At 44.5% G+C, this 27,760-nt stretch overlaps 1 protein-coding gene across 2 annotated transcripts in view; it reads right to left on the reverse strand.

Annotated features, from left to right (window-relative positions):
• Window positions 1-6,439: 6,439 nt before the first annotated feature.
• LOC110497093 (sodium channel protein type 2 subunit alpha) overlaps window positions 6,440-27,760 on the reverse strand; it is a 37,197-nt gene continuing 15,876 nt past the window's right edge. For both annotated transcript variants that reach the window (XM_036952241.1, XM_036952242.1), the window contains exons 8-27: window positions 25,495-25,558; window positions 24,388-24,529; window positions 23,562-23,768; window positions 22,507-22,770; window positions 21,933-22,274; window positions 21,545-21,680; window positions 20,850-21,088; window positions 20,037-20,210; window positions 19,393-19,749; window positions 18,612-19,157; window positions 13,760-13,895; window positions 13,291-13,445; window positions 12,665-12,838; window positions 12,190-12,312; window positions 10,981-11,256; window positions 10,199-10,252; window positions 9,855-9,992; window positions 9,369-9,473; window positions 8,864-9,134; window positions 6,440-8,743 (exon numbers count right to left, since the gene is read on the reverse strand). In XM_036952241.1, coding sequence (XP_036808136.1) covers window positions 7,548-8,743; window positions 8,864-9,134; window positions 9,369-9,473; window positions 9,855-9,992; window positions 10,199-10,252; window positions 10,981-11,256; window positions 12,190-12,312; window positions 12,665-12,838; window positions 13,291-13,445; window positions 13,760-13,895; window positions 18,612-19,157; window positions 19,393-19,749; window positions 20,037-20,210; window positions 20,850-21,088; window positions 21,545-21,680; window positions 21,933-22,274; window positions 22,507-22,770; window positions 23,562-23,768; window positions 24,388-24,529; window positions 25,495-25,558 — 5,099 coding nt within the window. In that variant the 3' untranslated portion in view covers window positions 6,440-7,547. The remainder of the gene's footprint in view (window positions 8,744-8,863; window positions 9,135-9,368; window positions 9,474-9,854; window positions 9,993-10,198; window positions 10,253-10,980; window positions 11,257-12,189; window positions 12,313-12,664; window positions 12,839-13,290; window positions 13,446-13,759; window positions 13,896-18,611; window positions 19,158-19,392; window positions 19,750-20,036; window positions 20,211-20,849; window positions 21,089-21,544; window positions 21,681-21,932; window positions 22,275-22,506; window positions 22,771-23,561; window positions 23,769-24,387; window positions 24,530-25,494; window positions 25,559-27,760) is intronic.

A 27,760-nucleotide genomic window follows, 5' to 3' on the forward strand; every position in this document is an offset into this window, starting at 1 on the left:
AACTCTAACCTTAAGACCAAAAGCACATTTTTGCATTTTTTCAATATAGCCAATTTTGACTCAGTAGCTGGCCTATCTAAGGGGAAATTGCTCAGTTCTGCCTCCAGCACAAAGACTCATGACAATAATTGTCAATCAGCCTTTCAGACAGATATGAACGGTAATGATATTACACTTTCACTGAAGAATAGCACACGGTCTGAGGTATCTGTGGGGACAAAGGAGCAGCAAAGCCAAGGGTCTTTCAACGGGCTGGCTGAGGCGTCCTCTCTCCTGCCTGAGAATTAAAGGGATCCACCCATTCTAGAGACTAACACTAGTCACTAGCAGTGTCAGGTAGACTTGTGGCGAGTTCAATGAAACTGGTTAGTGTGATAAGTCAAATAAGCATTCCTTTGCAGCAAGTATGCACATTTGGATTAATGTGCTGACCAACTTAATTAAAGGGATACTTCAGGATGTTGGCAATGATCGCCTTCTCCAGATCCAGATGAACTTGTGGATACCATTTTTATGTCTCTGTGTGTAGTTTGAAAGAAGTTGCTAACTAGCGTTAGCGCAATTGCTAACCAGAGTTAGCGCAATGACTGGAAGTCTATGGAAACCAGATGTTAGCTGTGACCATAGACTACCAGTCATTGCACTAACACTAGTGAGCATTGGCTTGCAAAACTACCTCTAACTTCCTTCGTACTGGGATGAATGATGCAGAGACATAAAAATGGTATCCTTGAGTTCATCGGACTGGGACTGGGGAAGCAGATAATGGGCTTCATTGCCAAAATCCTGAAGTATCCCTTTACTAGTGAAACTACATGATGTCAGTATCAATTCATTTTCTGCACAGGAATAATGCTGTTGTTGACCTATCCTAGAAACCGAGTCGCCAGGTTGATTGAATAGAACCTGAAGGTCAATGTTTGTTGTTTTTAACTCCTGATGAATTTACCTTTTTAAAGTGAACGATTAGGTTTCAAAGGCAAGTTGTGGGGTTTTGCCTCAGAAGGATCTTTGCACATTATTGCGCACACAGTTTCCATGTCCTGGTTCTGAATGTCTAACCGCTATTGGACAATGACTGTGAAATAGTTACTATTAAACAAAATTATTGCTTGTCGAATGGGAAAATGAAAAGATAATCACATTTTAGTTAAACGAATGAACAAAGATAGACGGTAGGGCTCGGACGATATCAGCAACGCGATACTTGTTAGTCACGTGGCAATGAAACAAAACATGATGGCGGAAAACAGCCCTAATGTTGTAAATAAACATTGCTCACAGTATTTATATATAGCAGGTTTTTAAAAGACCGAAGAGTTTTTTTCTGCTTCATGTTTACATTTTTGCCATGGAAAAAAAGTATTGCAGTACTGGTATAGTCACAGCCTTGGTAGATTTGATTTGATTTGATTTGAGCTTTTATATGGAGTCAACTGGAAAATGTATAGTTTATTTATGACTATACTAAGTTTATGTAGTATAATGTGCGTTTTGATAATGAGAGCATGCTGTTGTTAGTGCTGATGACAAATCAACACGATTTTGAGGTACTACTATTATTAAGCGTTTGGTCTCTTGCTGACTTGTGTTGTCTCATAGATGTTGAATACTTTGCATGTATTTTGTTGAAAGGAAAAACACCCTGTTTAAAAATGAACTTTTTTTTATATATATATGCAGTGAGAATGTCAAAAGGAAACAAATGAAAGAACATTTGTACTTTACATTAGATTGGACAGTTAGATTGGACAATCCTCCAAGATACTGTAGTTAGAGCCACAGACTTATAATCATCTCTAGTCTTACCACTACATTTAGGTCCATTTTCAATTGGACCATGAAACTTGGAAAATGTACGTCGTTTGAAATCGTTTTATACATCTTGCTTAATTTCATGAGACAAGCTATATTTTCAGTGCTGCTATTATGATTTGTTACCAAGCTTTATTGTCACAGGCACAGGACACAGCAGGTGTAAAACAGTGCAGGGAGAACCTTAACTTGCCAGCTCTTTCCCAAAAATGCGTAATAACGGTTGTAATACAGATAAATAAAAACAGGTGAAATGTGACAGAAGATGAACAGAAGAACAGAGTTCTATAACGTTCTTATATACAGGTCAGTACAGTACCAGTACTGTTATTACAGTGTAGAGGGGTACTGGACGGATTGAGGAAGGAATGAACCTACTCCATCACAACATGTTCTTTGTCTCTACTCTCTTTTCTCTATGTATCCAGTCTCTTCATCTATCCCCTTTATGGTTCTCCTCTCTCTTTTCTCTATGTATCCAGTCTCTTCATCTATCCCCTTTATGGTTCTCCTCGCTCTCTTTCTCACTCTCTCACGCTCTCTTGCTCTCATGACCTCTCTCTCCTCTCGCCCATCCTGTGACATCATATCACGTCACCACAATGAGGTGGTGTGTAGCGTAAGGGTGCCAAAGCATTCATGTTCAGGTGATCTATCGTGAAGTAAGCTACCAGTCTGTACCAGTCTCTGCTATTCTGCTGTAGATATGATTTGGTAGTCTATATTGTGGTCAGTGTGAAAATGGGTATTTATTGTGGTTTATTCCCGCAGCAGTCTGTTGGGTCATGAAGGCCTTGAAGTGCACAGAGCTCATGTTGTTTTTGGCTTTGTCCCAAATGGCACCTTATTCCCTTTATAGTGCACTTCTTTTGAACAAGGAAGTAGTACCATTATAGGGTATTTGGGACACAGACTTCCTGTTCGGTTTAGTTTTGTTCCAGAATGTCTCTTTGTTTATCAAGACTGTCTAGAACTGGGGGCCAAAAATAGATTTTCTCTGTTTGTCTCTTCTTTTTTGCACCAACATTTGTTCCTTTTTTCACAAACATCCGACTTTGAGAATAAATAACCAATGGAATAATTGTGTCCCTTGTCAATCATTTTGGTTACGGATTATTATGACCTTGACATTTTGTCAAGATGAATCATACATATCAGTAATGTATTGTTGTAATTATTAAAGGAAGACAAAATGTACATCCTATACTTAAATATGGCTGTTTCAGATTATAGTTTATTTGTAAAAAAAGTATTTGTCAACACCCATCTTCCAGTTCCAAATGTAGCCTCTGAAATCCCCAGAGAAAACCAGTGCCATGTTCACTGTCTCGCCCAACAGAGTCGGAGTGAGATGGATTCTCCGGAATGTGTCTGTTTCCCAGGGTAACACATAGCTAAGACTGCTGTCTTGCGCTCAAGACCTCTCTACATTATGTAATGAATTTGAGGAGTTCTTTCAGTAATGTCTAAGCAACTGATTTTTCCAGGATATACAGTGCCTTCGGAAGGTATTCAGACGCCTTGACTCCACATTTTGTTAGGTTACAGCCTTATTCTAAAATGGATTAAACTGTTTTCCCCATCAACCTACACACAATACCCCATAATGACAAAGAAAAAACAGTTTTTTAGGCTCCGTCTGGGCCACTCGAGGACATTCAGAGAGTTGTCCTGAAGCCACTCCTGCGTTGTCTTGGCTGTGTGCTTAGGGTTGTTGTTCTGTTGGAAGGTGAACCTTCACCCCAGTCTGAGGTCCTGAGCGCTCTGGAGCAAGTTTTCATCGAGGATCTCTCTGTGCTCTGTTCATCTTTGCCTCGATCCTGACTAGTCTCCCAGTCCCTGCCGCTGAAAAACACCCCCACAGCTTGATGCTGCCACCACCATACTTCACCGTATGGATGGTGCCAGGTTTCCTCCAGATGTGACACTTGGCATTCAGGCCAAAGAGTTGAATATTGTTTCTCATGGTTTGAGAGTCTTTAGGTGCATTTTGGCATACTCCAAGTGGGCTGTCATATCCCTTTTACTTTTGAGTGGCTTCTGTCTGGCCACTCTACCATAAAGGCATGATTGGTGGAGTGTTGTAGGGATGGTTCTGGAAGGTTCTCCCATCTCCACAGAGGAACTATAGAGCTCTGTCAGTGACCATCAGGTTCTTGGTCACCTCCCTGACCAAGGCCCTTCTCCACGATTGCTCAATTTGGCCGGGCGGACAGCTCTATGAAGAGTCTTGGTGGTTCCATACTTCTTCCATTTAAGAATGATGAAGGCCATTTTGTTTTTGAAGACCTTCAATTCTGCAGAAATGGTTTGGTACCCTTCCTCAGATCGGTCCCTCAACATAATCCTGTCAACTGTGGGACCTTATATAGACAGGTGTGTACCTTTCCAAATCAAGTCCAGTCAATTGAATTTACCACAGGTGGACTCCAATCAAGTGTAGAAACAGCTCAAGGATGATCAATGGAAACAGGTGTCTCATAGCAAAGGGTCTGAATACTTATGTAAATAAGGTATTTCAGTTTGCTTAATATTTTTTCAAAAATGTCTATGAACCTTCAAGGGGTCTGAATACTTTCTGAAGGCACTTCATGTATTGTTATTTAGTATAAAGTCAGTTATAGCTGATACGATTCTGTTCTTGTTGATACCTTTGAAAGTAGTGATTGTAATGAATTGAGAAATTTCATAAACTACATTAGGAACAAGGTCTTAGTTTTAAACTGACTATCAAATCAGTCAGTCTACTCTGGTGTTCTTTCTCTATACCTGGATAGTTTACAACAGATTTAATCATGTCTAAATTATGGCTTAATGAGGAGTTCAGTAACAAAATTGAAATCATCATTATTGCATTATTAAAATTACATAATACAAATACAATAAATGATAACAAGTTATATGGTTTGACTCAATGGAACTTGATGACAAAACCAAAATTCCCTTGCTATGGGGGGGTTGTTTATTGCTCATTTGTGCTGTTGCTGAGCAACTATTTCTAGGTAATCATGGAAATTATTCTCAAGAGTTCAACAGACATAATAACCTGCTATAATGACATAATTTGAGTACTTAATTGAGCACATCAATTCAGCCTACTGCATGATTTGAGCCAGTCAACAAGCACTCATAGAACATGTTTATTGAAAATCTCCTTGAAATCAGTCAGAAGTGCTACCCAGACTGGTCATGTGTCTCCCCACCTCTAGGTGGAGCCACTGACCGTATTTTTTATGGAGTCCTCTCTTTGGTGGCAGGCAGGTTAGGGTATAAGGTGGTCCTGTCTTCCCACCTCACACAGGCTAATCTGTTCCTGAATGGGGACCTTGTCATGGCTCACTGCTCATGGGTGTGTATTAAACCAACATTTACTCAAACAGACCCCCACTACAGCAGGTGCTGAGCACACAAAGGACTTGTATGGATTAAAGCACCGGGATATGAAGGCAGGTCATTGATACTATGCATATACTGTAATACTGTACAGCATAACAAGTGTATTCCATGGCTTCTGATCATGGTGTTTTTTTTCTGATGCAGGGAAGGAGGGAAGGACAGGGGTCGGGAAGGGTATGCCTGCTCGCTGCAAGGTATTGTGGGTAGGCAGTTGGGAGACACTACTGATCAATCAAAAGCGGGGGAGCTGTGATGTAAGGTTGCCAAGCAACAGCAGGGGAGAATCTGGCGGCAGAATCAGCAAAGTGTTTTGAGGGTGTAAGGATGGGGGTAATCTCAATCTCTCTCCCTCTGTATACAGCTGATATATGTCTCCCTGCTGCCTATTGACCATTCAACATGCTAACAATAGATTGCATAGCGCAACAGTTTCATCTGATTGAAAATATTCTGTGTACAAAGTATGCTTTCCAAAATCGGTTTTATTTTGGAAATCTTGATTTTGTGTTTTGTGGTCACATCTTTGGTCCTAACAAAAATGTCCCTCGTCACACATTTACATTTCAGTGTAGCATGAAATTCAACCACATGGATGATCCCGTCAACTAGACATCCAGCCATCGTCATACTTTCTGATAGAGCACAGCTTAAAAGAGAAAGGTAACAGGTGTGTCCTTTATTCCTTTGAATGTTTTCATTCACGTTAGCAGATGAGCTGATACCAGTCCTGACCTGCATGCCCTTCACTAACACACTAGCTGAAGGGAAAATGGCCGCCGATTGCTTTATGTTTCATATCTACAGAAATGTGGACCATACAAGTGTTTCATGTGTCAATGTGTGCAGAATGTAAAACAAGTTGTAGAAAAATGGCAACCTAAAAGTTCATTTGAAAAGCAACAGTAGCTACACACACACAGAGAGATGTCTGCACACAAACACAGACGCACACACGCGCGCGCACGCTCACATAATACCCTTTGGGGCGTGGCCATGAGAAGATAAAAAGTGCTCTTACATCAAATGGAAGTGTTATGCATACTGTGGGTCCATATAGGACACCATACTATTTATAAATCGAACCAAATCACTATGCTTGAAAGAATCAGGCTTTGAATTAAAATCATTCATGAACTACGAGTACAGTGTGGAGTACAGACGAGTGCTAAACTCAACGCCAGGTGTCATATGCACGTATTATAATGGAGTTAGACATCTTTGGCAAAAGACCATCAATGTGTTCCCTTTATTATATTTTTGTTAGTCATCTTTCTTTACACGAGTGTTTCGACAGAAACAAGGAGTGGAGAGATAGAGAGAGATATTGAAATACATCTGTCGGACACATTGCTTTGTGACAATGAATGTCTACGAAAATGAAGAAGATCTCATTGAATCCCTCTCAATGAATCTGTTGACATACATTCAGGATCTCTGTGGCCGTGGGCGTGTTCATAGAAACAGCGAGGGGAGAACAACAGCCATTCATATAGATGTACGAGATATAGTACGAGATATATCTTTACCAAGTGTCACCGATGATTAGTTTGTGCATAATGTAACGTTCACGTGATGAGTAACCTGAAGACCTGGGTTAGCTCCCCCGAGCTAAGTCTCAGACCTTACCTCAGCGGGCTAGCACAGTCTTGTGGTGTGCAGGAGACCCGGTTAGTTACATATACAGTGCCTACTTATTCCCAGAGGGATACACGAAAACTGCTGCCTGAGAACAAATAGTTCTGGGAGTAACAAAACACATATGGCGTTAGTATTGGGAACATGGATTTGTTTAGTCGCTGAGTTTTGCTGTACATGGTGTTTTTACAACCGTGAAAAGCAGTGGACACATTCTCACAATTACACAATAACACATTCCTTACCATAAAAAAACAATGAAATTGTACAAAAATGCAAGAACCTTAAGTAACACGGCGACCGTTATTCAAGACACTGGATGTATGATGGTAGCAGCAGCACTCGCTACAGAAAACTTCACAGTATACTCATGTGTGTCAGATAGTAACACTCAACAGAAAATCACAAGCGGTTACGCAACGGCATTTTGAGTCGCCGTCTTTCACTTACTCCTGGCAGTGATACATAACAATAATCTTCCCCTGCCTTGTTACTATGTAACCCCCTGGAACAGTCCCCTTAAATGGCTCCAATCCTGCTCTCAGGCCTCAGCTAGCTACACATCAGTTTGGCCTAGCACCCAACACCACCACACCCTCTCCACCAACACATTAGCATACATCGGTCCTCCAAATCTGTAAAACTGTTTTTCTTCAAAGCAAACGTCTTCGTACTCATCATTTGTCCTTTTGTTCGCTTATTTATTTTGCTCTCTCAGATCTGTCTCTCTTCTTTTTCTCCCTCTTTTCTTTCTCATATTGGTCCTTTTTCAAGTTTGTGGCACTGTTGTGCGAAGGCAGCGAGGCGGTGGTGGGCGTAATGTCCGTTTTCTCTGTGGAGGTGGAGTTGTCCGCGAACTGTCCTATCACCAGCACCTCCTTGTCCTCCAGCTCATACATCACGCTGCCTTTAGGCTGCTCCTTGTAGAGCTCTGCTGCTTTCTTCAGGGCGAGTCGGGCCAGGTAGCGCCTGAAGGACCTCTGGATCACCAAGGCAGACATGTCTTCCTGCTTGCGCCGCAGGGTACTGGTGATGGGTTCGTAGGAGACTTTGGAGGGGTTGGAGGCCATGAAGCGCTCCTCCATCTGGCCCCGGAGGAGGTCCAAGCCTTCACCCTCTCCCAGGACACGCTTGGTGAAGGCAAACAGGATGTCAAGGCAGTGGATGCGCTCCCCGCTGACCATGGGCAGATCCATTTTGATCAGCTGGATGTGGTTGGGCTTGGCCATTCGCAGCGGTGGGTCCAAAGCGTCTGCAAAGTCCGACAGCTTGTCGTACTCCACAAACTGCGTGGCGTCCGGGTCGAAGCGCTCCCACACCTCGTAGAACATCTCAAAGTCGTCCTCGCTCAGCGGCTCGGCCGACTCCTCGGTGGCCACGCTGAAGTTCTCCAGGATGACGGCAATGTACATGTTGACCACGATGAGGAAACAGATGATGATGTAGCTGACGAAAAAGAACATGGCCACTGGCGGGTTGCCGCAGTTTCCCCGGTACAAGGTGCCCGGGTGCTCCATCTGGCTGTCGCAGTCGGGCTCCTTCTTGTTGAGGATGGGAGCCAGGAGGCCGTCCCAGCCCGCCGACGTGGTGATCTGGAACAGGCAGAGCATGCTGTTGCCGAACGTCTCGAAGTTGAACATGTCGTCGATTCCCGCCTCGTGCTTGACGTAGGCGAAGTTGGACATGCCGAAGATGGCGTAGATGAACATGACCAGGAAAAGCAGGAGGCCAATGTTAAACAGGGCAGGAAGTGACATCATCAAGGCGAACAAAAGCGTCCGGATGCCCTTGGCGCCCTTGATGAGACGGAGGATGCGGCCGATTCTGGCAAGTCGGATGACTCGGAATAACGTTGGGGAAACAAAGTACTTCTCAATCAATTCTGATAAAAACATACCTGTAAGGACAGAAACAAAAACCACACCAATTTAACACAAACAATTTCTCGGTAACTCCAAACATTTATTCTGAATGCTACATTTTGATTCAAAAGACTATGAAGAGTCAGGGTTCTTACCTACGATTGAAAGGATGACAACGACAAAGTCAAACACGTTCCAGCCAATGGTGAAGTAGTAATGGCGGAGGGATATCATTTTGAGCGTACACTCCCCAGTGAAGAGCACTATAAAGACAAAGTTAATCCAGTGGAGGATTTTTTCCCTCTCTGGTGTCTGGTCATCCTCTTCCACCATCATAGTGACCATGTTGAGGCAGATGAGGATCATGATGACAATGTCAAAAGCCTGCTTCGTTACGAAGTCAAACACACAGCCTTGGAATGCATTCTAGAACGGAAAGGCAGATGAAGGGAGAGAGAGATACAGAGAGAGGTAGAGAGTGATAGAAATACATTTAATCAGCATTACTGTGAGAATTCAAAATAAATATTGATTTGACATTTTTTGTTATTTTGAGAAATCCGTCTTAAATATGAATTCTTAATCCGTCTTAAATATTTGAGCTACTGCTTGGTTGTATGGTTATTGTAAAATCAATAGGTGTCAATATCAGTGTTAAACCGTTGGCCTGGGAATAGGCTTCTGGGGCTTCTTGGAGCCGAGCTTCTTCATGGCATTGTAGTACTTCTTCTGTTCCTCTGTCATGAAGATGTCCTGACCTCCAAAGTAAAGGGAACAACACAAAACCTGGTAAAAACCTAACACACGTACACCCAAAGCGTCTCTCTCTCTCTCTCTCCCTCAAGTTTCTTTCAGTCATTGTTAGCTCAGGGCTAGGCGCGCTTTTCAGATCTCTCCCTCCCTCATCCCTCTCCTCTCGATATCTCTCTCAGGCTATTTTACGCTCTCTCCTCTTCCTCCTTGAACTTTCTTTCTTTTTCCTCTTGTCTCCGTATCACGGAGACTGCATTCACAGTGTCAACTCTCTTAGCGACTGGAATGTGTGTGTGTAACTCATATGCCTGCCATATTTAGAATAATCTCTCAGCCAGCAGCGGATTTGACAAAACACTGTCCACGAACACCTGTTCACTACAGAATACGTATCTTTTTCTTCTGTTGGTTGAAGTTGTCAATGATGACACCAATGAAGAGGTTGAGAGTGAAGAAGGAGCCAAAGATGATGAAGATGACGAAGTACAGATACATGTAGAGGTTCTGTTCATATTGGGGCTGAAGTTCCACCTGAAACACAAACAAGAAAGATATACAGTAAAACGTTTAATCATTGCACATATTCAAGTCAAACCCTTATTTACAGGACATTCCTAAGGGAAGAAACACCAACATTCCAATAAAAAAATGTCAACTCAAAACCGTAAATGCAAGAGTCAACCTGACTTTAAACTGTCCGCCATTCACCATGACCAGAGCCCCAAGGAAACACTTACATTACGAGAGTCCACAGCTGCGTACATGATGTCCATCCAACCTTTGAACGTTGCCTAGGAGCAGAGAACAGAGAACAGAATGAGTTACTCTCTGAGGGGTCACTCGAGTGGTTACTTACATCTGACTTCCCTGTTCCCTAGCTGCAGCCTTGCAGTCAGGCTCCGCTCCACTACTTTTGGTTTAGGAGAGCTATTTTGGTAGCAGGTGGAAAATATTAAATGAACAGTCACAATACTCTGTGAAAGGTGCTAAGCTATGTCTCGAAAACAAAAAAAATACTCCACACTGATTTGAAAGCACAAAAGCAGCATAGAAAGTCAAAAACAAGACCGCCATACAGGCATTCGGTATATACACTGAGTGTACAAAACATTAGGAACACCTTCCTCATATTGTTGCTTCCCCCTTTGTCCCTAAAACAGCCTCAATTCGTCGGGGCATGGACTCTAGAAGGTGTCGAAAGCATTCCACAGGGATGCTGGCCCATTTTGACTCCAATGCTTCCCACAGTTGTGTCAAAATTGCCTGGATGTCCTTTGGATGGTGGACCATTCTTGATTCACGCGAGAAACTGTTGAGGGGGAAAAATCCAGCAGCGTTGCAGTTCTTGACACACTAAAATTCATCTGATCAGTCTGTGTCATGGAAAGTGCAGGCTTTCCTAATGCTTTGTTCACTCAGTGTAAATGAAAATTTTATGCATGTTTCATAATAACTACACTTTTAAACCAGATTTAAAGCATAATCTTCCCGAACGCCAACAGACAACTGTCCCACTCACCACTTGCAACAAGGCCAAGTACCCGGCCCCGACATTATCAAAGTTGATCTTGACATTCTTCCATCGGGCGCTGTCATTGGCCAGGGCCAGACAGTCGCTCTTGTTGTTGACCACCTCGATGGGAAAGGTCTCGTCGTTGGTGGTGTTGACGCAGTGATAGTACTTCCCTGCGAACAGATTGACGCCCATGATGCTGAAGATGAGCCAGAAGATGAGGCACACCAGCAGCACGTTCATGATGGACGGAATGGCACCCAGGAGGGCGTTCACCACCACCTGTCAAATCACAGATGACACGGTTAGAGGGCTCGGTCAAACCGGTTCGCTGAGGTTTCTCTGGATAGGACTAGAAAGTAATGTGACAATGTGTTGAGTGAGATAAAGTTGAAGCTCAAATGCACACACTTGTTACTCAAGAAAACATGCATTTCTAGGCTTATCCAAGAATTCTGGTTACCATAGATGATAACATATGCTATAATAATATATTCATGTATAGGGAGGGTGAATAGCGGTGGTAATATTGAAATATTGTGTAAGGTTTAGGAACACATGAGAATATGTGTACAGTATTTTCACTTTGTTATTTTCAGTACAAAGCATGTTACAAGCACTACCACAAGAGTTTGACAGTTAACTATTTAAGGAAAGGAAAAGGAAGGAAACGCTCTTTCAAAGGAGTGGCGACAGAGCACATTTAACCACTCAAAAGTTAAAAAGCAAAACAGAAAAAACCTTAGAAGAGTCAGGATGAAGTCACAACAAGTGTTTTACTGTAAATGAAAAGACACACAAAGAAAAATAATTACACATCAAAAGGCCCCACACAAGCAACATCGAGGCAGAGCAATGTTAGAATCTATCGACACAATGTGGAGAACGTCACGCAGATACACACAACGAGAGACGTATCTCGAAATCCAGCTCTATCCACAGGCATGCGTCCATTTAAAATACATCACTGGTTTCTATTTTCCTCCTTCTAGAAGCCTCAGCCATTTTAAAAGGACTGCGGCTAAGAATGCTACAAGATGTCAAATGTAACAAGGCATTCGTCTCCTAAAATAAGTTACATTTAGTTATGACATTTAGTTATTTTCAAAAGACTCAATTGCAGTGGACTTTATCATAACAAATATCCTAAAAGCTGCTTGAGAGGCTCTTTCTGATTGCAGTTCAGCAAGAAACATGTTCTCCAGTAAACCTTACCCTCATGCCCTCGAACCGTGACAAGGCCCTCAGGGGTCTTAAGGCCCGCAGGGTTCGTAGAGATTTAATGGCACTCAGCTCAGAGTAGCCTAACGCATTGGCTACCAAGCTCACCAGAGACACCTGAGAGAGAGAGAGAGAGAGAAAGAAAAACAGAGAGACAGAAACAGAGACAGGGAGAGAGAGAGAAAAACAGAGACAGAGACAGAGAGAGAGAAAAACAGAGAGCAAGAGATAGAGAGAGAAAAATAAGCAATGTCAGGAGAGGCATTTGCAGGAGAACTATGTGTGGTGCATGGGTAAAAAATGTTATGGAATTTCCATTCATTCCAACTGGTAAATGGATAATCACAAAATGAATAAAATCACTCTACACTGCTATCCAAAGCTTAGATTTGAATTCATCTGCTGACAAAGCGTGTTCAAGGTCATCGTGTGTGTACGGAGTTTGCATACAACTCCAGCAAATACCTACATCAACAATGAGGAAGTCCAGCCAACACCAGGCGTTGGTGAAGTACTTCTTGAATCCGTAGGCCACCCACTTCAGCAGCATCTCCAGGATGAAGATATAAGTGAAGACTTTGTCTGCGTACTCCAGCACTACCTTAATGGTCTTCCTCTGCTCTATGTAAATGTCTTCAAACGCCTACACGGAGACACAAACAAGAAATCAAGCATCGGATAGTTGACAGTGCCTGAGGTCTGGGCTAAGGTCATGCTTGTCAAGTGTTTTGAGTCACATAGGTTGGTGTTTTTTTGGTAAATTGTAGAGCTTTGAGTTTTTTCTGTACACAAGACATGACCAGGAAATTCTCTGGGCCCTAGTTATGCATATGGATCAGAGTTTTCCCTGTCCGGACTCAACCCTACTGATGACTACACTCCGACTAATCAACGTTTCAGTTTTCAGTTCAAAACAGAAGTGTCAGGCTAACCAAGAAGCCATAAAGTTCATCTTCACTCTACATCATAGTAAGCAGACTGTAATTATTTGACACTCCCATTGTGATGTAAAGACAACTCGAGCCCACGTTTAATTGACTTTCCTTAAAGGAGCGGTACAACATTACACAGGCCAGGTGAGCAGCAGCCACTCACCAGAGCGCCACTGCTGAGCAGGATCATGAAAATGATTAAGGTCTCGAACCAGTTGTGTTCCACGATGAGGAAGCACGTCTTCCTCAAAGTCCACCACATCTTCCACTTGCCCTCCTCAACGTTGACCTGGCAACACTGGAACCTGAGCACACAGTCTGGGAGAGACAGAGAGAGGGAGAGACAAAGGGACAGAGAAAGAGAGAGGGAGAGACAAAGGGACAGAGAAAGAGAGAGGGAGAGAGAAGATAAAATAATGCATTGTCCTTGCCTGAAAGAAACTTCTCCTCCCATTTTTCAAACAGTCCCTCCTATCTATCAGAGCTCGGAATTCCCTCTAGACTACTTCTGATGTGTGAAAGGAAAAGTCTCTCTCAAACCTTCCTCTCACTAGTCCCTTTCTCCCTCCCCCCCTTCCCTCCTTCTTCCCCCACTCTTCCTCGTCCTCTCCCCCAGCCCCTCCCTCCCTCACCATCAGTGAAGCAGTTCTCTGGGTTCTCTGACTCCTCGTCCTCCAGCTCCACTGACTCAGCTCCATCTCCCGGGGGACCGATATCCACCGAGCTGCCCTCCGACGAGATAAGGTTCTGGGGCTCTATAGGGAGCTTCTGCGGGGGGGGGGGGAGAGACAACCTTCTGAGCTACTAGAGTTCTTAAGATTCTTGTAATGGTTCATTCTCCATTGTCATGGACTGTAACAGTACAGTAGTCTCACCAGATACTTTGGTCTGGACGGGAGACATGACTTTGGCTTAAATTTAAAGTCAGAGTTATACTCGTTTCATCATTGTAATCATCATTACATGCAGGGTCGATCAAAAGTACCTACAGGCTTGAGATCAGTTTGATCAGGTGAGATCCAATCACACTGTAGTATACAGCACCCGGTAGCAACAATACATGCTACAGGGAGAGGTTGGTGTTACAATGCACTGTGGGTATGTTTGAAATCGGCTCAGACAGTCGAAGGGGGCATGCAGTATTCCAGTGCATTTCCAATCCTGAAATCGGAAAACAAGCAGGAGAACGTGGGCTGACGGATTTTCATGTCCACTGAAAAATGACCCAGGATTTAGCATTTGAGTGGCGGATAGCCCCATCGATCAAAAGACGATAGCGAATCAATTCCCCCTTCTTCCCTCCCTCCCCCGAAACACTGAACATTTTCCTCATTGACATGAAAACACATTTTTTTTCCCCATCCTTAAGAAAAGCACAAGCTTCGGTCTCTGTTTAAATGGGTATTACCACATTAGCTAACCAGCAAAACCCAGTACTGTGCACTGTTTACAAGACAGCATGCGGTCTGGAGCTATCAGATAATAACAATAGAATGAATACTAATATAACATTAGACGCAGTGTGACCATGCTAACATACAGGGGAGACACAGCTAAATGGGGTACTCTAACAGGATTATCCACTGGAGACTAAGAGGAAATGTCCCTCCAAGAGGAAATAATGTTGGAGGGATCTCTGGGGATGACTAGTACTACTGTCCTTATTCTTTGCTATTGGCAGGATAATCATTGGATTATAATGCACACTTTGACATTAGAGCATGCATTCCATGCAAGTTATCCATAGTACAGTACTAGAGATATTTTTATATATAAATATATAATCTACATGCTGATTGGGCACCTGAGTGGCGCAGTGGTCCAAGGCACTGCATCTTAGTGCTACAGACCCTGGTTCGATTCCCGGCTGTATCACAACTGTTTGTGTAACAGTATAAGTTTAAACCGGGCGCGAACCAGGGACCTTCTGCACACATCAACAACTGACTCCTACGAAGCGTCGTTACCCATCGCTCCACAAAAGCCGCGGCCCTTGAAGAGCAAGGGGAACTACTACTTCAAGGTCTCAGAGCAAGTGACGTCACTGATTGAAACGCTATTTAGCGCCCACGCTAACTAAGCTAGCCGTTTCACATCCGTTACACTCACCCCCCTTTTGACCTTCCTCCTTTTTCCGCAGCAACTAGTAATCCGGGTCACGGCACCAATGTAACAGTATAAGTTTAAACCGTCCCCTCGCTCATACCCGGGCGCGAACCAGAGACCTTCTGCACACATCAACAACTGACTCCTACGAAGCGTCGTTACCCATCGCTCCACAAAAGCCGCGGCCCTTGCAGAGCAAGGGGAACTACTACTTCAAGGTCTCAGAGCAAGTGACGTCACTGATTGAAATGCTATTTAGCGCCCACGCTAACTAAGCTAGCCGTTTCACATCCGTTACATTTGGGAGTTCCAAAGGGCGGTGCACAATTGGCCCAGCGTCGTTAGGGTTTGCCTGGGGTAGGCCGTCATTGTAAAGAAGAATTTGTTCTCAACTGACTTGCCTAGTTAAATAAAACATAAAAAGATGCAATACAGTGTTCTGTGTACTGTATGGTGAGAAGGCCTCGCTTAGCTCTGTAGGTGGAATGCCTGTCCTGTTTTCAGGAGTTTGGGGCGTCTGGCTGGCAGACAGAGAAGTAACATGCCATCAGTACTCGACAGTGCAGCAGGTCTGATTGCCGTGGGACCCAGCTAATATGTAGTGGGAATGATGGAAGCATGCTGCCCTCCACGCCCCTCCCGCCCCGAGATGCGCAATGTTCCAGAAGGATCAGTGGCGCTCTCTCTCTATACCTCTCTCACTCTCACACATTATATTCCCCTTTCTCACATGTTTTCTAATTCTTCCTTCTTCTCTCTCTCTATATATATACACCTCTCTCACACATGTTCTATCTCTCTATGTTCCTTTATCTCTCCCTCTGTCTCACACATTTTCTCATCCTGCTTGTTCCGTCCTTTCCATCTCCCTCCCTCTCTCTATTCTTTCACACATCTTCTCCTTCTCTCTCTTTTCCAATCTCTCTCCCTGCCATCTCTCTCTCTCTCTCTCTGTTCAGGGCAAAGGCTATATATAAATTGAGGGTGCCCTCCTGCCATGCTTCTGGAAGGCAATATGTAATTTGCGTCTTGATTTCACTTCGGTGTTTGCTATAATTGCTGCATCAGTTCAGTATGGTATGGCTGACTGTGCAACCGCAAATCTACCAGGGGTTCAAAGAGACTAATATTCAGACTCCAAAATATTCACTAGATCTATACAGGAAGAACATGTAACCCTCGTGAATTTACCCTAAAGTACTTTGGGCAAAATTAATTCATTTCATCTTTGTCTCTTCCACTCCTCCTTTTCTCTCTTCATTCATTCTCTGTTATTTTTTCTCAATCTTGGGGGGTGGTCAATGCCAATCACCTCCAAAATCAATCAATACAAACCAAGCAAGGAAATCAGAGGCAAAAACAAGTCACATGACTTCACCTATCAATTTGAAAAGTGGATGCAGCTCATTCATAATGGTGTTGAAACTACAACAAAAAAGCCTGATGATCAAACTAGAAATAAAGAAATGAGATGAAGGGGGATAGAAGAAAAGAAAGGCCAGGGACAACAGAAGCAGTTGGGGAGGGCAGTCAGGCAGAGAACAAAAAAATTGGCAATCCATTGAAAAAGATGCAAGATAAGTATTGGTTGGTTCTGTAAAATGGCATAGGCGGTCTTCATGGTTAGTGCTATGTAGAATAAAATGGTCTTACAAGTCTCCTCTCTCTCACTGACAACCTTGTGAGCGTCTGTAACACAGCTGCAATAACAAACGGTGGGTTAAGCAAGGTAGAGTGATACAACCGTGAAAGCCAGCTCATAATGTACAGTACAACCTCGGTGTCTGTTTTCATCAATCAGCTGCAAGGCACATAAGGAAACAGGTTATCCACAGAGAAACACTTTAGAAGACAAGGCTCTGGGATGATATAGAATAGGATTAAACAGTTTGTGAGGACGACAATTGACCTTGTACTGTTCATAGCACAAAGTCACACTCACACACACACGGTTTATGATCCCGTTCCCAAATAAATAGACTAATTCATAAGGGAGAAGGGGGATCAGTAGCTGGCATCTAATCCATATTTGTTGCATGGAGAGTCATGGCCAGAAACAGACCAGGCTAGCTTTCTCTAATAACTGAAGGAGTTGGCTGGGGGCAGGTTGGCGACACTCCCTGTCCTTAGCTCTGGTCTGGAGATGTGGGGGCGGGGCTACAGAGCCCAGAAGGCTTACCCTCCTAGCCTAACGTGATATTATGTCTTCGAAGCAGACACACATCGTATTTACAACATCTGCTCCAGAATGTTGTGTCTGTGTGTGTGTGTGTGTGTGTGTGTGTGTGTGTGTGTGTGTGTGTGTGTGTGTGTGTGTGTGTGTGTGTGGGCCAGTGAGTGGGATATTTTAAGTCCTTTATCTGTCTTCCGGCCTTAATTTACAGTCTATTGTAAAAATGTGGATATTTTAAAATCTCTCTGGTGTGATTTCTAATGAAAGGGATTAAATGTGTGAGAAATGAGCCGCCACACACATCCGTATGCCTCCACAAACATCCGTGAGCCTCCACACACATCCGTGAACACCCACACAAATCCGTGAACACACACAGATCCGTGAACACCCACACACATCCGTGAACACCCACATGAGTCAGCAAAACAACTAGCTGGTAACTGCCTCTGGAAAGTCTGGACTTCTCAGATTCTATCCATTGATGTGTAGTGGTAAAAAAGAATCGGTGAACAAAGTAACGCTGCCTATATTTTCAATGCATTTTTCCACTTTAGGTCGGTAAACGCCTGGCAAGATGAAAAGGTGTGTGAACGCCGATTATGTGCGTTTCCCTTCCACTTCACCACTGATTCTGTTTACAGATCTACGTCAAACACAGCAGACCTTGGTCAAACCCATATGACAAAAAAAACGCTGTATTTAGCTTGCCTGACAAAATGGAACCAATGGCACAGTCCCAAAAGTGTAAACCAATGGAATAGTCCAAAAGGTGTAAACAAATAAGCCTTGTTCAACCATCCTGATCTCCTGAGCTCACATTCGGTTTCACTACACATGACACGTAACGGGAGCACACACGGTTAGTTCTGGTTCACAAGACTAGTAAACCAATGGAACAATCCCAATAGTGTTAACTAAAGGAATCGTCCCAAAAGTGTAAACCAATGGAATTGTCCCAAAAGTGCAAACCAATGGAATAGTCCCAAAAGCGCTCACTCTGCTTAAGCTCAAGCTAAATCAGGGCACCTCCAGTAACACAGACACCTATCAAAACTAACACAGACACCACTCAGAACTAACACAGACACCACTCAAAACTAACACAGACACCACTCAAAGATACCACAATTAAAATATGTGATGTGACTGTGCTCGTTGCTACTTAACGGAGCAGCAAAGGGGTCTCTGGTCAAACCTCTTACCTCTTTGCTGCCCATCGACATTTCCTCGGAGGCCGAGTCGCTGCTGAAGTCCTCTGTGATAGCGGTCTCAAAGTCTGACTCGCACACCGCGATGGGCACGCTCACCGTCAGGCTGGGGTTGTGGATGAACGACATGTAGTTGCACTCCTCCTTTGGGTAATTCTCCGTACTGTCTCCTAACCCCACCCCCAACCCCCCTCCGGGCCGCCCGTTCCCCTCCTTCAGATAGACCCCACTCGGATCTTTACTGATCTCGACCAACGTGTGATTTGAGATGCAGTTGCCCCCCTTGCCATTGATGGAGCTGTGGAGCTCGTCCAGGGTCTTACCCCCCTCCAGTGACTCCCCCTTGACCCGTTTGGTGGCTCCGCCCCCGAGGAACAGGCTCTGGATAACCTGGCGGATGGCCACCTTGACCCAGGCCACGCCCCTCTGGATGCGGCCCACAGCGATCTGCAGGTTGTTCATCTCGCTGTCGTCGTCCGTGGCCGCCAGGTTGTCGGCGCTGAAGGAGCTGAGCAGCAGGGCCAGGAACAGATTCAGAACCTGTAGAGACAGAGGGAGGAAAGGAGTCCATTCTGATCTGGGTTCAGTTGTTAATATGGAGATTCAGTTCAAATTGAAAATTGCATATCACTTAAATATGGGTAGGCTTAAAACATATTTGCTGCACCAGTGTCAAACACAAATTGACCAAGAAAGATTTATCATAAGTAGAGTGATATCATCCATAGGTATGGGGATTTTGGGATATACAATGACTAACAGCAAAAACACCTACCACCAGGTTCCCTATAACCATGACCATCATAAAAACGATGAGGCACATGCTCTGGCCAGCCACCTCCATACAGTCCCACATGGTCTCGATCCACTCCCCACACAGCACCCGGAACACGATGAGGAACGAGTGGAAGAAGTCATGCATGTGCCAGCGGGGCAGCTGGCAGTTGTCTGCGATCTTACACACACACTCCTTGTAGCTCTTGCCGAACAGCTGCATGCCCACCACGGCGAAGATGAACACGATGATGGCTAGGACCAGTGTCAAATTACCCAGAGCTCCCACCGAGTTACCGATGATCTTGATCAGCATGTTCAGGGTGGGCCAAGACTTGGCCAGTTTGAACACCCTCAACTGTTGACAAGAAGAATCACATGAGGAGTTTTGTTGTTCCTGGTTGTGACCACGGTATTAATATCTAGCTAGCATCAATCAACAAAGGATGAAGATGAATATTAGCACTGTATCAAGGAGTACGTAAAAGAAAGGGCATCTGTCATTCAGCTAAGGCGGGGGGGGGGGGGGGGGGGGGGGGGGGTAGTATGGTTATGTTTCCTGTAGAAATGTGGCAACTAGAGGGTACACAATCTGCTCTGACAGGGTCAACTCGGGAGAAACTGGTGTCAGAAGTGGGATCTCACCAATCGGAAAGACCGGAGCACAGACAGGCCCTCTACATTGGCCAGGCCGAGCTCCATCAGACTCAGACTGACAATGATGCCGTCAAATATGTTCCATCCCTGTTGAAAGTAGTAGTAGGGGTCCAGAGCGATTAGCTTGAAACACATCTCAGCCGTGAAGATGCCTGTAAACACCTACACAGAGACAGAGACAGTAGTTAGATTTGAGCACGGTTAGAAATACTTCCATAGACTGAGTGTTAGTGGTTGTGTGGGTAGTGTGTGGGTTAAGCTTGGCTAGCCACACATATTTGGACCTATGGATAGTGGATAGATGTACATCTTTGTATACAGTTTCAATAGTATATGGCCAACTTGATGGCTGAATCTTCTTAAAATAGACTTAGACAATGAAACCGTGAAAAATATATATCAGGCGCAAGAGATTTTCCGTACAAATTCCTTAGAAATGAAAAAAGCAGCAGCGGACATTGCTGAACTCTTATCCACCAGACCTGTACATCCATGAATGGATCTCTATCATTTGTAACTGTTTCTGATGTATGTGTTGTGAAGTATTGTTCAATAGATGTACTCTGTAAGGCATTTATTCATCTGTGTTTCTATTTCACGATTCATTTGACATAGATTGCTGAGTGAAAGGTTTGGGTGTAAAAAATATCTAAATATATATTGATGTATTGTATGAAGAAAAAAATATACAATTAGAAATGGCTGTTAGGGGAGAAAACCATCCTAGTGACAGTCTCTCTTTAACAGCTTGATATTTCGAAAAAGCCTTGCAAGTTTACGTCAATAATATCGAACACTTACCAAGTTCCCGACAGAGAGGACGTGATTGAACTCCGTGGTCATGGGATAATGTTCCATGGCCATGAACAGGGTGTTGAGGACGATGCAGACGGTGATGGCCAGGTCCACGAAGGGGTCCATCACCACCGTGTTGACGATCCCCTTGAAACTCAACCACATAGGACAGCAGTCCCAGATCAGATAGGTGTTGGCAAACTTATACCAGCATGGTGGACACTTCTGCCTGGACTCTTCAAGCTCTGGAAAGGGTTAAAACAGACACATTTTGGAGTCATTCCCCCCCTTAAAAAAAAAAGATTTAGTCATTTAGCAGACGCTCTTCTCCAGAGTGACTTACAGGAGCAATTAAGGTTAAATTACTTGCTCAGGGGCACAGACAGATTCTTCACCCAGTCGACTCATGGATTTGAACAAACAACCTTTTGGTTAGTGGTTAAAGGCTACCTGCCGCCTGTTGGTATGTATACATGTCCACATTTTGGCTTTAAGGCATTATGACTTGTTATAAGCACGTATAAGAAGTATCAAATATCATATAGTTAACTTTCAGGAAAGTGCTATCATGCTTTTATCATGCTAAGGAGGACACTTCATTGATGGCACACACATTATAATGGTTGTTGTAGGCTTCAAGATGTTCGGTTCATCGGTCTGGTATAATAACATATTATTTAATAACTTGGTGTGACACCAACCCTCCATGGTGTTGGTGAGAATACTGGCCACACTCATAGCTCTGGCTCTGGCTCTGTCTGGTTCATCTAGGTAGGCCATGGAAGCCTGGCGAGACCTCCTCTTCTTCAGCCTCATCTCAGAGTCAGTGGTCGTCCCCTGGAGACAAAGAAACATCTGGAAGAGTTATTCAGTGTACGGACTAGGTGGCCTGTAAGGGACTCCTGACCCTAACCATGACTAAACCAACAATGTTGGGTTCACTTCAAATAGTATTTATTTTCTGTCAAATACTTTAGCTGGGCAATGGAACCAACTGAATAATCCCAAAAGTGCAAACCCGGTCATCTGGCTCAATCAAAAGAAAATGAATAATATTTGGAGCCTGGACTGATAAAAATTATAGCTCACCTCAGGCAGGAGCAGTCCTACAGGCGAGGTGGGCACCGAGGTCCCTCCCACTAGCGAGACGACGCCGTTACAGTCCACGGTGCAGTGCATCTTGCCGTTGGCGGGCAGCAGGACGCGCTGAGGGGCCAGGCTAGTCTGACTGACCGTGCTGGAGCGGCACTCGACACGGCAAGGCACGAACAAGGAGCCGCGGCGGCTGTCGGTGTCCTCGAACGTGCTTTGCTCGTCGTCGGCGAAGTCGTTATCGGAGACAACATCGCGGGCGCGGCCTCGGAAGCTAAACAGGCTAGCTTGGCTGTTCCTCCTCGGGGAGAAGAGGGAGCCGCGGATACTGAGGAGAGACTGGTGGAAGAGGAGAGGGAGGAAAAAAAGAAAGGGGAGAGGAGAGAAAGGTATCAGTACTGAAAAAGAGGAGGAGGTTGGAGGTTATGGAGACGATGAAACAGAAGAAGGGAGATCAACATGATTGGAGTGACTCAGTGGACACTCCGCCCGGTGGAGTGATGAGGAAGATGATGGTAATGAGGACAATGGTGACTAAGACAATGACCCTTTCCCCTCACTGTGTACTCGCCTGGTTGGGTGAGGAGCATCTCTTCTCGTAGGACAGCCGGTTGGCATCTATCGAAAACCGGAAGCTTAACCTCTTGATACTGTCCTCCGACTCGGACTTGTGGAACTTCTTGTGCTCGCCCCTCTCTTTTCTCTTCTTCTGACGGTTCATTCTCTCCTTGGCACTCTTGGAGCTGAGTTTGGAGGTCCCTGAGGAGGCTTCTGAGGAGGGCCCCCCTCTGCCGCTGTACTCTCCGTGGCTCTCTGTGGCTGCTGCCGCGGCAACCTGACAGCCAATCACACACAAGCACAGTTGTCACGGCAACCACCACCCGTCTTTGGTGGACAGAGCACAGAGCAGAGCAGCAGGCAACACAAAAATACCCAAATCATCTTCAAAGAACTTCTAAAAATGGAGGCCTGTGTTTTGTCCCACAAACGGACTGTTTTCCTAACGAAACTGTCAAAGATTAAAAGGTTATCTGTTCCGGAAGCAAGTGAACAACCCAATTGCTCTTTAATTACAAGCCCTGCAAAACCTGAATAACTGTGGATTAATTTACTACAACAAAAAGACAAAGTCATTCATTTTTCAAAAGCAACCATGCTTATACTCAGTATATAACATCTTCGTGATACCCATGTTTTTGTTATTATTGTATTGCTGGACACTTGCTGGTCAAGCTGTTATTGTAAATAATAAATTATGTGTAGCAGATGGAACCTCCCTCCCTCCACGGAAGCTAATACTGTACTACCAATACCGCACAGAGTAATTATTCCTTCTCTATCTACCTCTTGTTTCCATAGTAATGGAGCACCCTTGTCTGTAGAAGCTTGACACCAAGCAAGCACCAAAACATACTTATGTAAGAGAGGATTATGGACTTAAGAGAGAAGGGCAATAGAGGGCAGGGTAGGGAAAGACAGAGAAAGACAGGGAGGACTTTGGCTGTATGCACCCACTACTGTGTCATTGCTCTGGATAAGATGGTCTGCGTAATGACTCAAATGCAAATTATTTTTAAAAAGTCAAACTCTCTCATGCAAATGCACAAGCAGAAAATCAGCCAATACCAATGCTTCCTCCTGCTGTCTCTTGAGCTGCTCCAGCATGGCCTGGAACTCCTCCTCCTTCTGGGCTGCCTCCTCTATGGTGGCCTGGTTCTGCTCGTCGTAGGCCATGGCCACCACAGCCAGGATCAGGTTGACCAGGTAGAAGGAACCCAGGAAGATCACCAACACAAAGAAGATCATGTAGGGCTTCCCCGCCGCTCGCAGGGTCTAAGAGGGAGGGAGAGAGAGAGGGACGGCGGGGGGAGAGAGAGGGGGAGGAAGAGAGAAGGAGACAGAGAGCGAGAGAGTGGGACGGTGGAGGGAGAGAGAGGGGGAGGAAGAGAGAAGGAGACAGAGAGAGAGTGGGATGGTGGAGGGAGAGAGGGGGAGGAAGAGAGAAGGAGACAGAGAGAGAGTGGGATGGTGGAGGGAGAGAGGGGGAGGAAGAGAGAAGGAGACAGAGAGAGAGTAAGAGAGAGAGAGAGAGACAGAGACAGAGACAGAGCGAGGGAGGGAGGGAGGGAGGGAGGGAGGGAGGGAGGGAGGGAGGGAGGGAGGGAGGGAGGGAGGAAGGAAAAGAAGGAGGGAGGGAGGAAAAGAGGGAGAGAGAGATAGGGAGGTAGGTAGTTAGGGAGGGGAAAGAGGGAGAGATAGAGGGAGAGATAGAGGGAGGGGGAAGAGGGATAGAGGGAGGGGAGGGAGAGAGAGAGGGATAGAAGGAAGGGAGGGAGAGAGAGAGGGATAGAGGGAGGGGATTTCAATGAAAAAGCACTAAAAGGGGGTCAAGCATATCAGATCAGCAAACAGTGAGCGGACATTTTGTTTCTAACCAATAGCTTTGGCCCACCTGTTGGTAGAGGTTTTCCCAGAAGTCCTGGGTCATGAGTCTGAACAGGGACAGGAAGGCCCAGCCAAACGAGTCGAAGCTTGTGTAGTCGTAGTCTGGGTTCCTGCCCGCCTTAATGCATGTGAATCCCTCTGGGCACAACCTGAGGTGAAGAACCCCATACAGAACACACAGGTCAGCAACCATGTGGTGGTCACTAAACCACTGCCACAAGCCACTTGTACAGTACAGAGCGATACAGTGGATATTTACAGCGTCCACTGAGCAGCATTGGTTTTCATTCGATCGACTTAACTGTACACTGAATATGATTTGATTCACTAAGATCTGCCTGACTACATTAACTCTATCCACTGTAAGTGGCACTAGTTTTTATTAGACCGACTTGACTGCATCAAATTAGTCAATTCTGCTGAAATAGTATAGTCCTCTCCACTCTCTTGTATTAGCACCAAGTGCTCTATTCTAGTTAGCATGTCGTCAATGCCTAAGTGTTAAGGAAACAAGTGAGTATGCTTACACGCACACTAATAACTCGATATTAAACTGATTATGGCAGAAGGCCGAGTATGGCATTAGTCATGTAAACACCTTAATCTGATTATCTTAATCGGCGTAAGGTCAAAGTTGATTAAAACACCTGGTTTTCTGAGCAATCTTTCTAATTATTAGGACGTGTAAACAGCTTTATCGGCCTTTCCAGCTGTGTGTTTGATCTGTGCATGTGCCAGGACCGGAAGCATGCGTGAGGGAAGTGAGTTCGGAAAAACTGAAAGGATGCATCTTAGAAATATTTTTCACAAACAAACTTCATTTGTCCAAACTCAATCAAATAACCTTTGCAAAAAAATAACATGTTCAGTGTTGTAAAACGTTTATCTTGTCTGCTGATTTTCAGATGTGTCCATTTAAACATGATTATTAGGTAAACCGTTCTTCTTGCAAAGCACGTAAAGGTTTTAATCAAACTATTGCATTCATCTGACAGTGCACAATAATCATATTTATTGTGCGCATGTAATCGTGCTCAGTAATTCCGTATGCGTGTTGAGGCTGGGTTGGTGAATGTAATTGGCTATGTAAATAAAGGATGTTGTCAAGTCTCACCCGGCTCCACTGCCATTCCCACAGAGGAGGGCGTCCCTGCGGTTGAGGAGGTAATAGTAATTACCTACAAGGAGGAACAGAGAGAGGAACAATCAGTCAATATGTTGAGGAGCGCTCGAGGAAAGGAGGGAGGCAGGCAGGGAGGAAAGAGAGGAGGGAGGCAGGCAGGGAGGAAAGAGAGGAGGGAGGCAGGCAGGGAGGAAAGAGAGGAGGGAGGCGGGCAGGGAAAAAAGAGAGGAGGGAGGCAGGCAGGGAGGAAAGAGTGGAGGGAGGCAAGCAGGGAGGAAAGAGAGGAGGGAGGCGGGCAGGGAGGAAAGAGAGGAGGGAGGCAGGCAGGGAGGAAAGAGAGGAGGGAGGCAGGCAGGGAGGAAAGAGAGGAGGGAGGCAGGCAGGCAGGGAGGAAAGAGAGGAGGGAGGCGGGCAGTGAGGAAAGAGGGGAGGGAGGCGGGCAGGGAGGAAAGAGAGGAGGGAGGCAGGCAGGGAGGAAAGAGAGGAGGGAGGCAGGCAGGGAGGAAAGAGAGGAGGGAGGCAGGAAGGGAGGAAAGAGAGGAGGGAGGCAGGCAGGGAGGAAAGAGAGGAGGGAGGTGGGCAGGGAGGAAAGAGAGGAGGGAGGCGGGCAGGCAGGGAGGAAAGAGAGGAGGGAGGCAGGCAGGCAGGGAGGAAAGAGAGGAGGGAGGCAGGCAGGGAGGAAAGAGAGGAGGGAGGCAGGCAGGGAGGAAAGAGAGGAGGGAGGCAGGCAGGGAGGAAAGAGAGGAGGGAGGCTGGCAGGGAGGAAAGAGAGGAGGGAGGCTGGCAGGGAGGAAAGATAGGAGGGAGGTTTGAAACTGAATTAAAAGATTAGAGATTTAGCAAATAATCTTAATGGGTTTTCAAACTTGTACAAAATTCAGATTTATGAATTAAGCAAACAATACGCTGTGGCCCAGTGGTTGAGTGCTTTAAGTGAAATAAACAAAAGCACTTTATTAAAATAATTGTTATTGTCATTATATACTGTATTGTATATATTGTATATATTGTATAAAGGGGGGTGCAACTCAATATTAGGAAGGTGTCCTTTAATATACTGTGTACTGAACCAAAATATAGATGACTGACTTGACTGCATCAAATTAACCAACTAAATTCTGCTGAAATAGTATAGTCCTCTCCACTCTCTTGTATTAGCGCCAAGTGCTCTATTCCAGTTAGCATGTGTAACTCAGTTGTGTAACTCAGTAAAATCATTGGAATTGTCACATGTTTCATTTATATTTTTGTTCAGTATATACAGTATATGTATATATATACATATATACACAATTGAAGTCGGAAGTTTACATACATTTAGGTTGGAGTCATTAAAAGTCGTTTTTCAACCACTACACAAATTTCTTGTTAACAAACTATAGTTGTGGCATGCCGGTTAGGACACCTACTATGTGCATGACACAGTAATTTTTTACAATTGTTTACAGATTATTTAATTTATAATTCACTGTATCACAATAACAGTGGGTCAGAAGTTTACATACACTAAGTTGACTGTGCCTTTAAACAGCTTGGAAAATTCCAGAAAATGCTGTTAATGCTTTAGAAGCTTCTGATAAACTAATTGACATAATTTGAGTCAATTGGAGGTGTACCTGTAGATGTATTTCAAGGCCTACCTTCAAACTCAGAACACCTACTCATTCAAGGGGTTTTCTTTATTTTTACTATTTTCTATATTGTAGAATAATAGTGAGACGTCAAAACTGTGAATTATGTATATGTGTGTGTATATATATATATATATATATATATATATATATATATATATATATATACAGTGGGGCAAAAAAGTATTTAGTCAGCCACCAATTGTGCAAGTTCTCCCACTAAAAAGATGAGAGAGGCCTGTAATTTTCATCATAGGTACACTTCAACTATGACAGACAAAATGAGAAAAAAAAATCCAGAAAATCACATTGTAGGATATTTAATTAATTTATTTGCAAATTATGGTGGAAAATAAGTATTTGGTCAATAACAAAAGTTTATCTCAATACTTTGTTATATACCCTTTGTTGGCAATGACAGAGGTCAAAGTTTTCTGTAAGTCTTCACAAGGTTTTCACACACTGTTGCTGGTATTTTGGCCCATTCCTCCATGCAGATCTCCTCTAGAGCAGTGATGTTTTGGGGCTGTTGCTGGGCAACACGGACTTTCAACTCCCTCCAAAGATTTTTTATGGGGTTGAGATCTGGAGACTGGCTAGGCCACTCCAGGACCTTGAAATGCTTC

The sequence above is a fragment of the Oncorhynchus mykiss genome, chromosome 18, assembly GCF_013265735.2.
Source record: "Oncorhynchus mykiss isolate Arlee chromosome 18, USDA_OmykA_1.1, whole genome shotgun sequence".
Classification (NCBI taxonomy): Eukaryota; Metazoa; Chordata; class Actinopteri; order Salmoniformes; family Salmonidae; genus Oncorhynchus; species Oncorhynchus mykiss.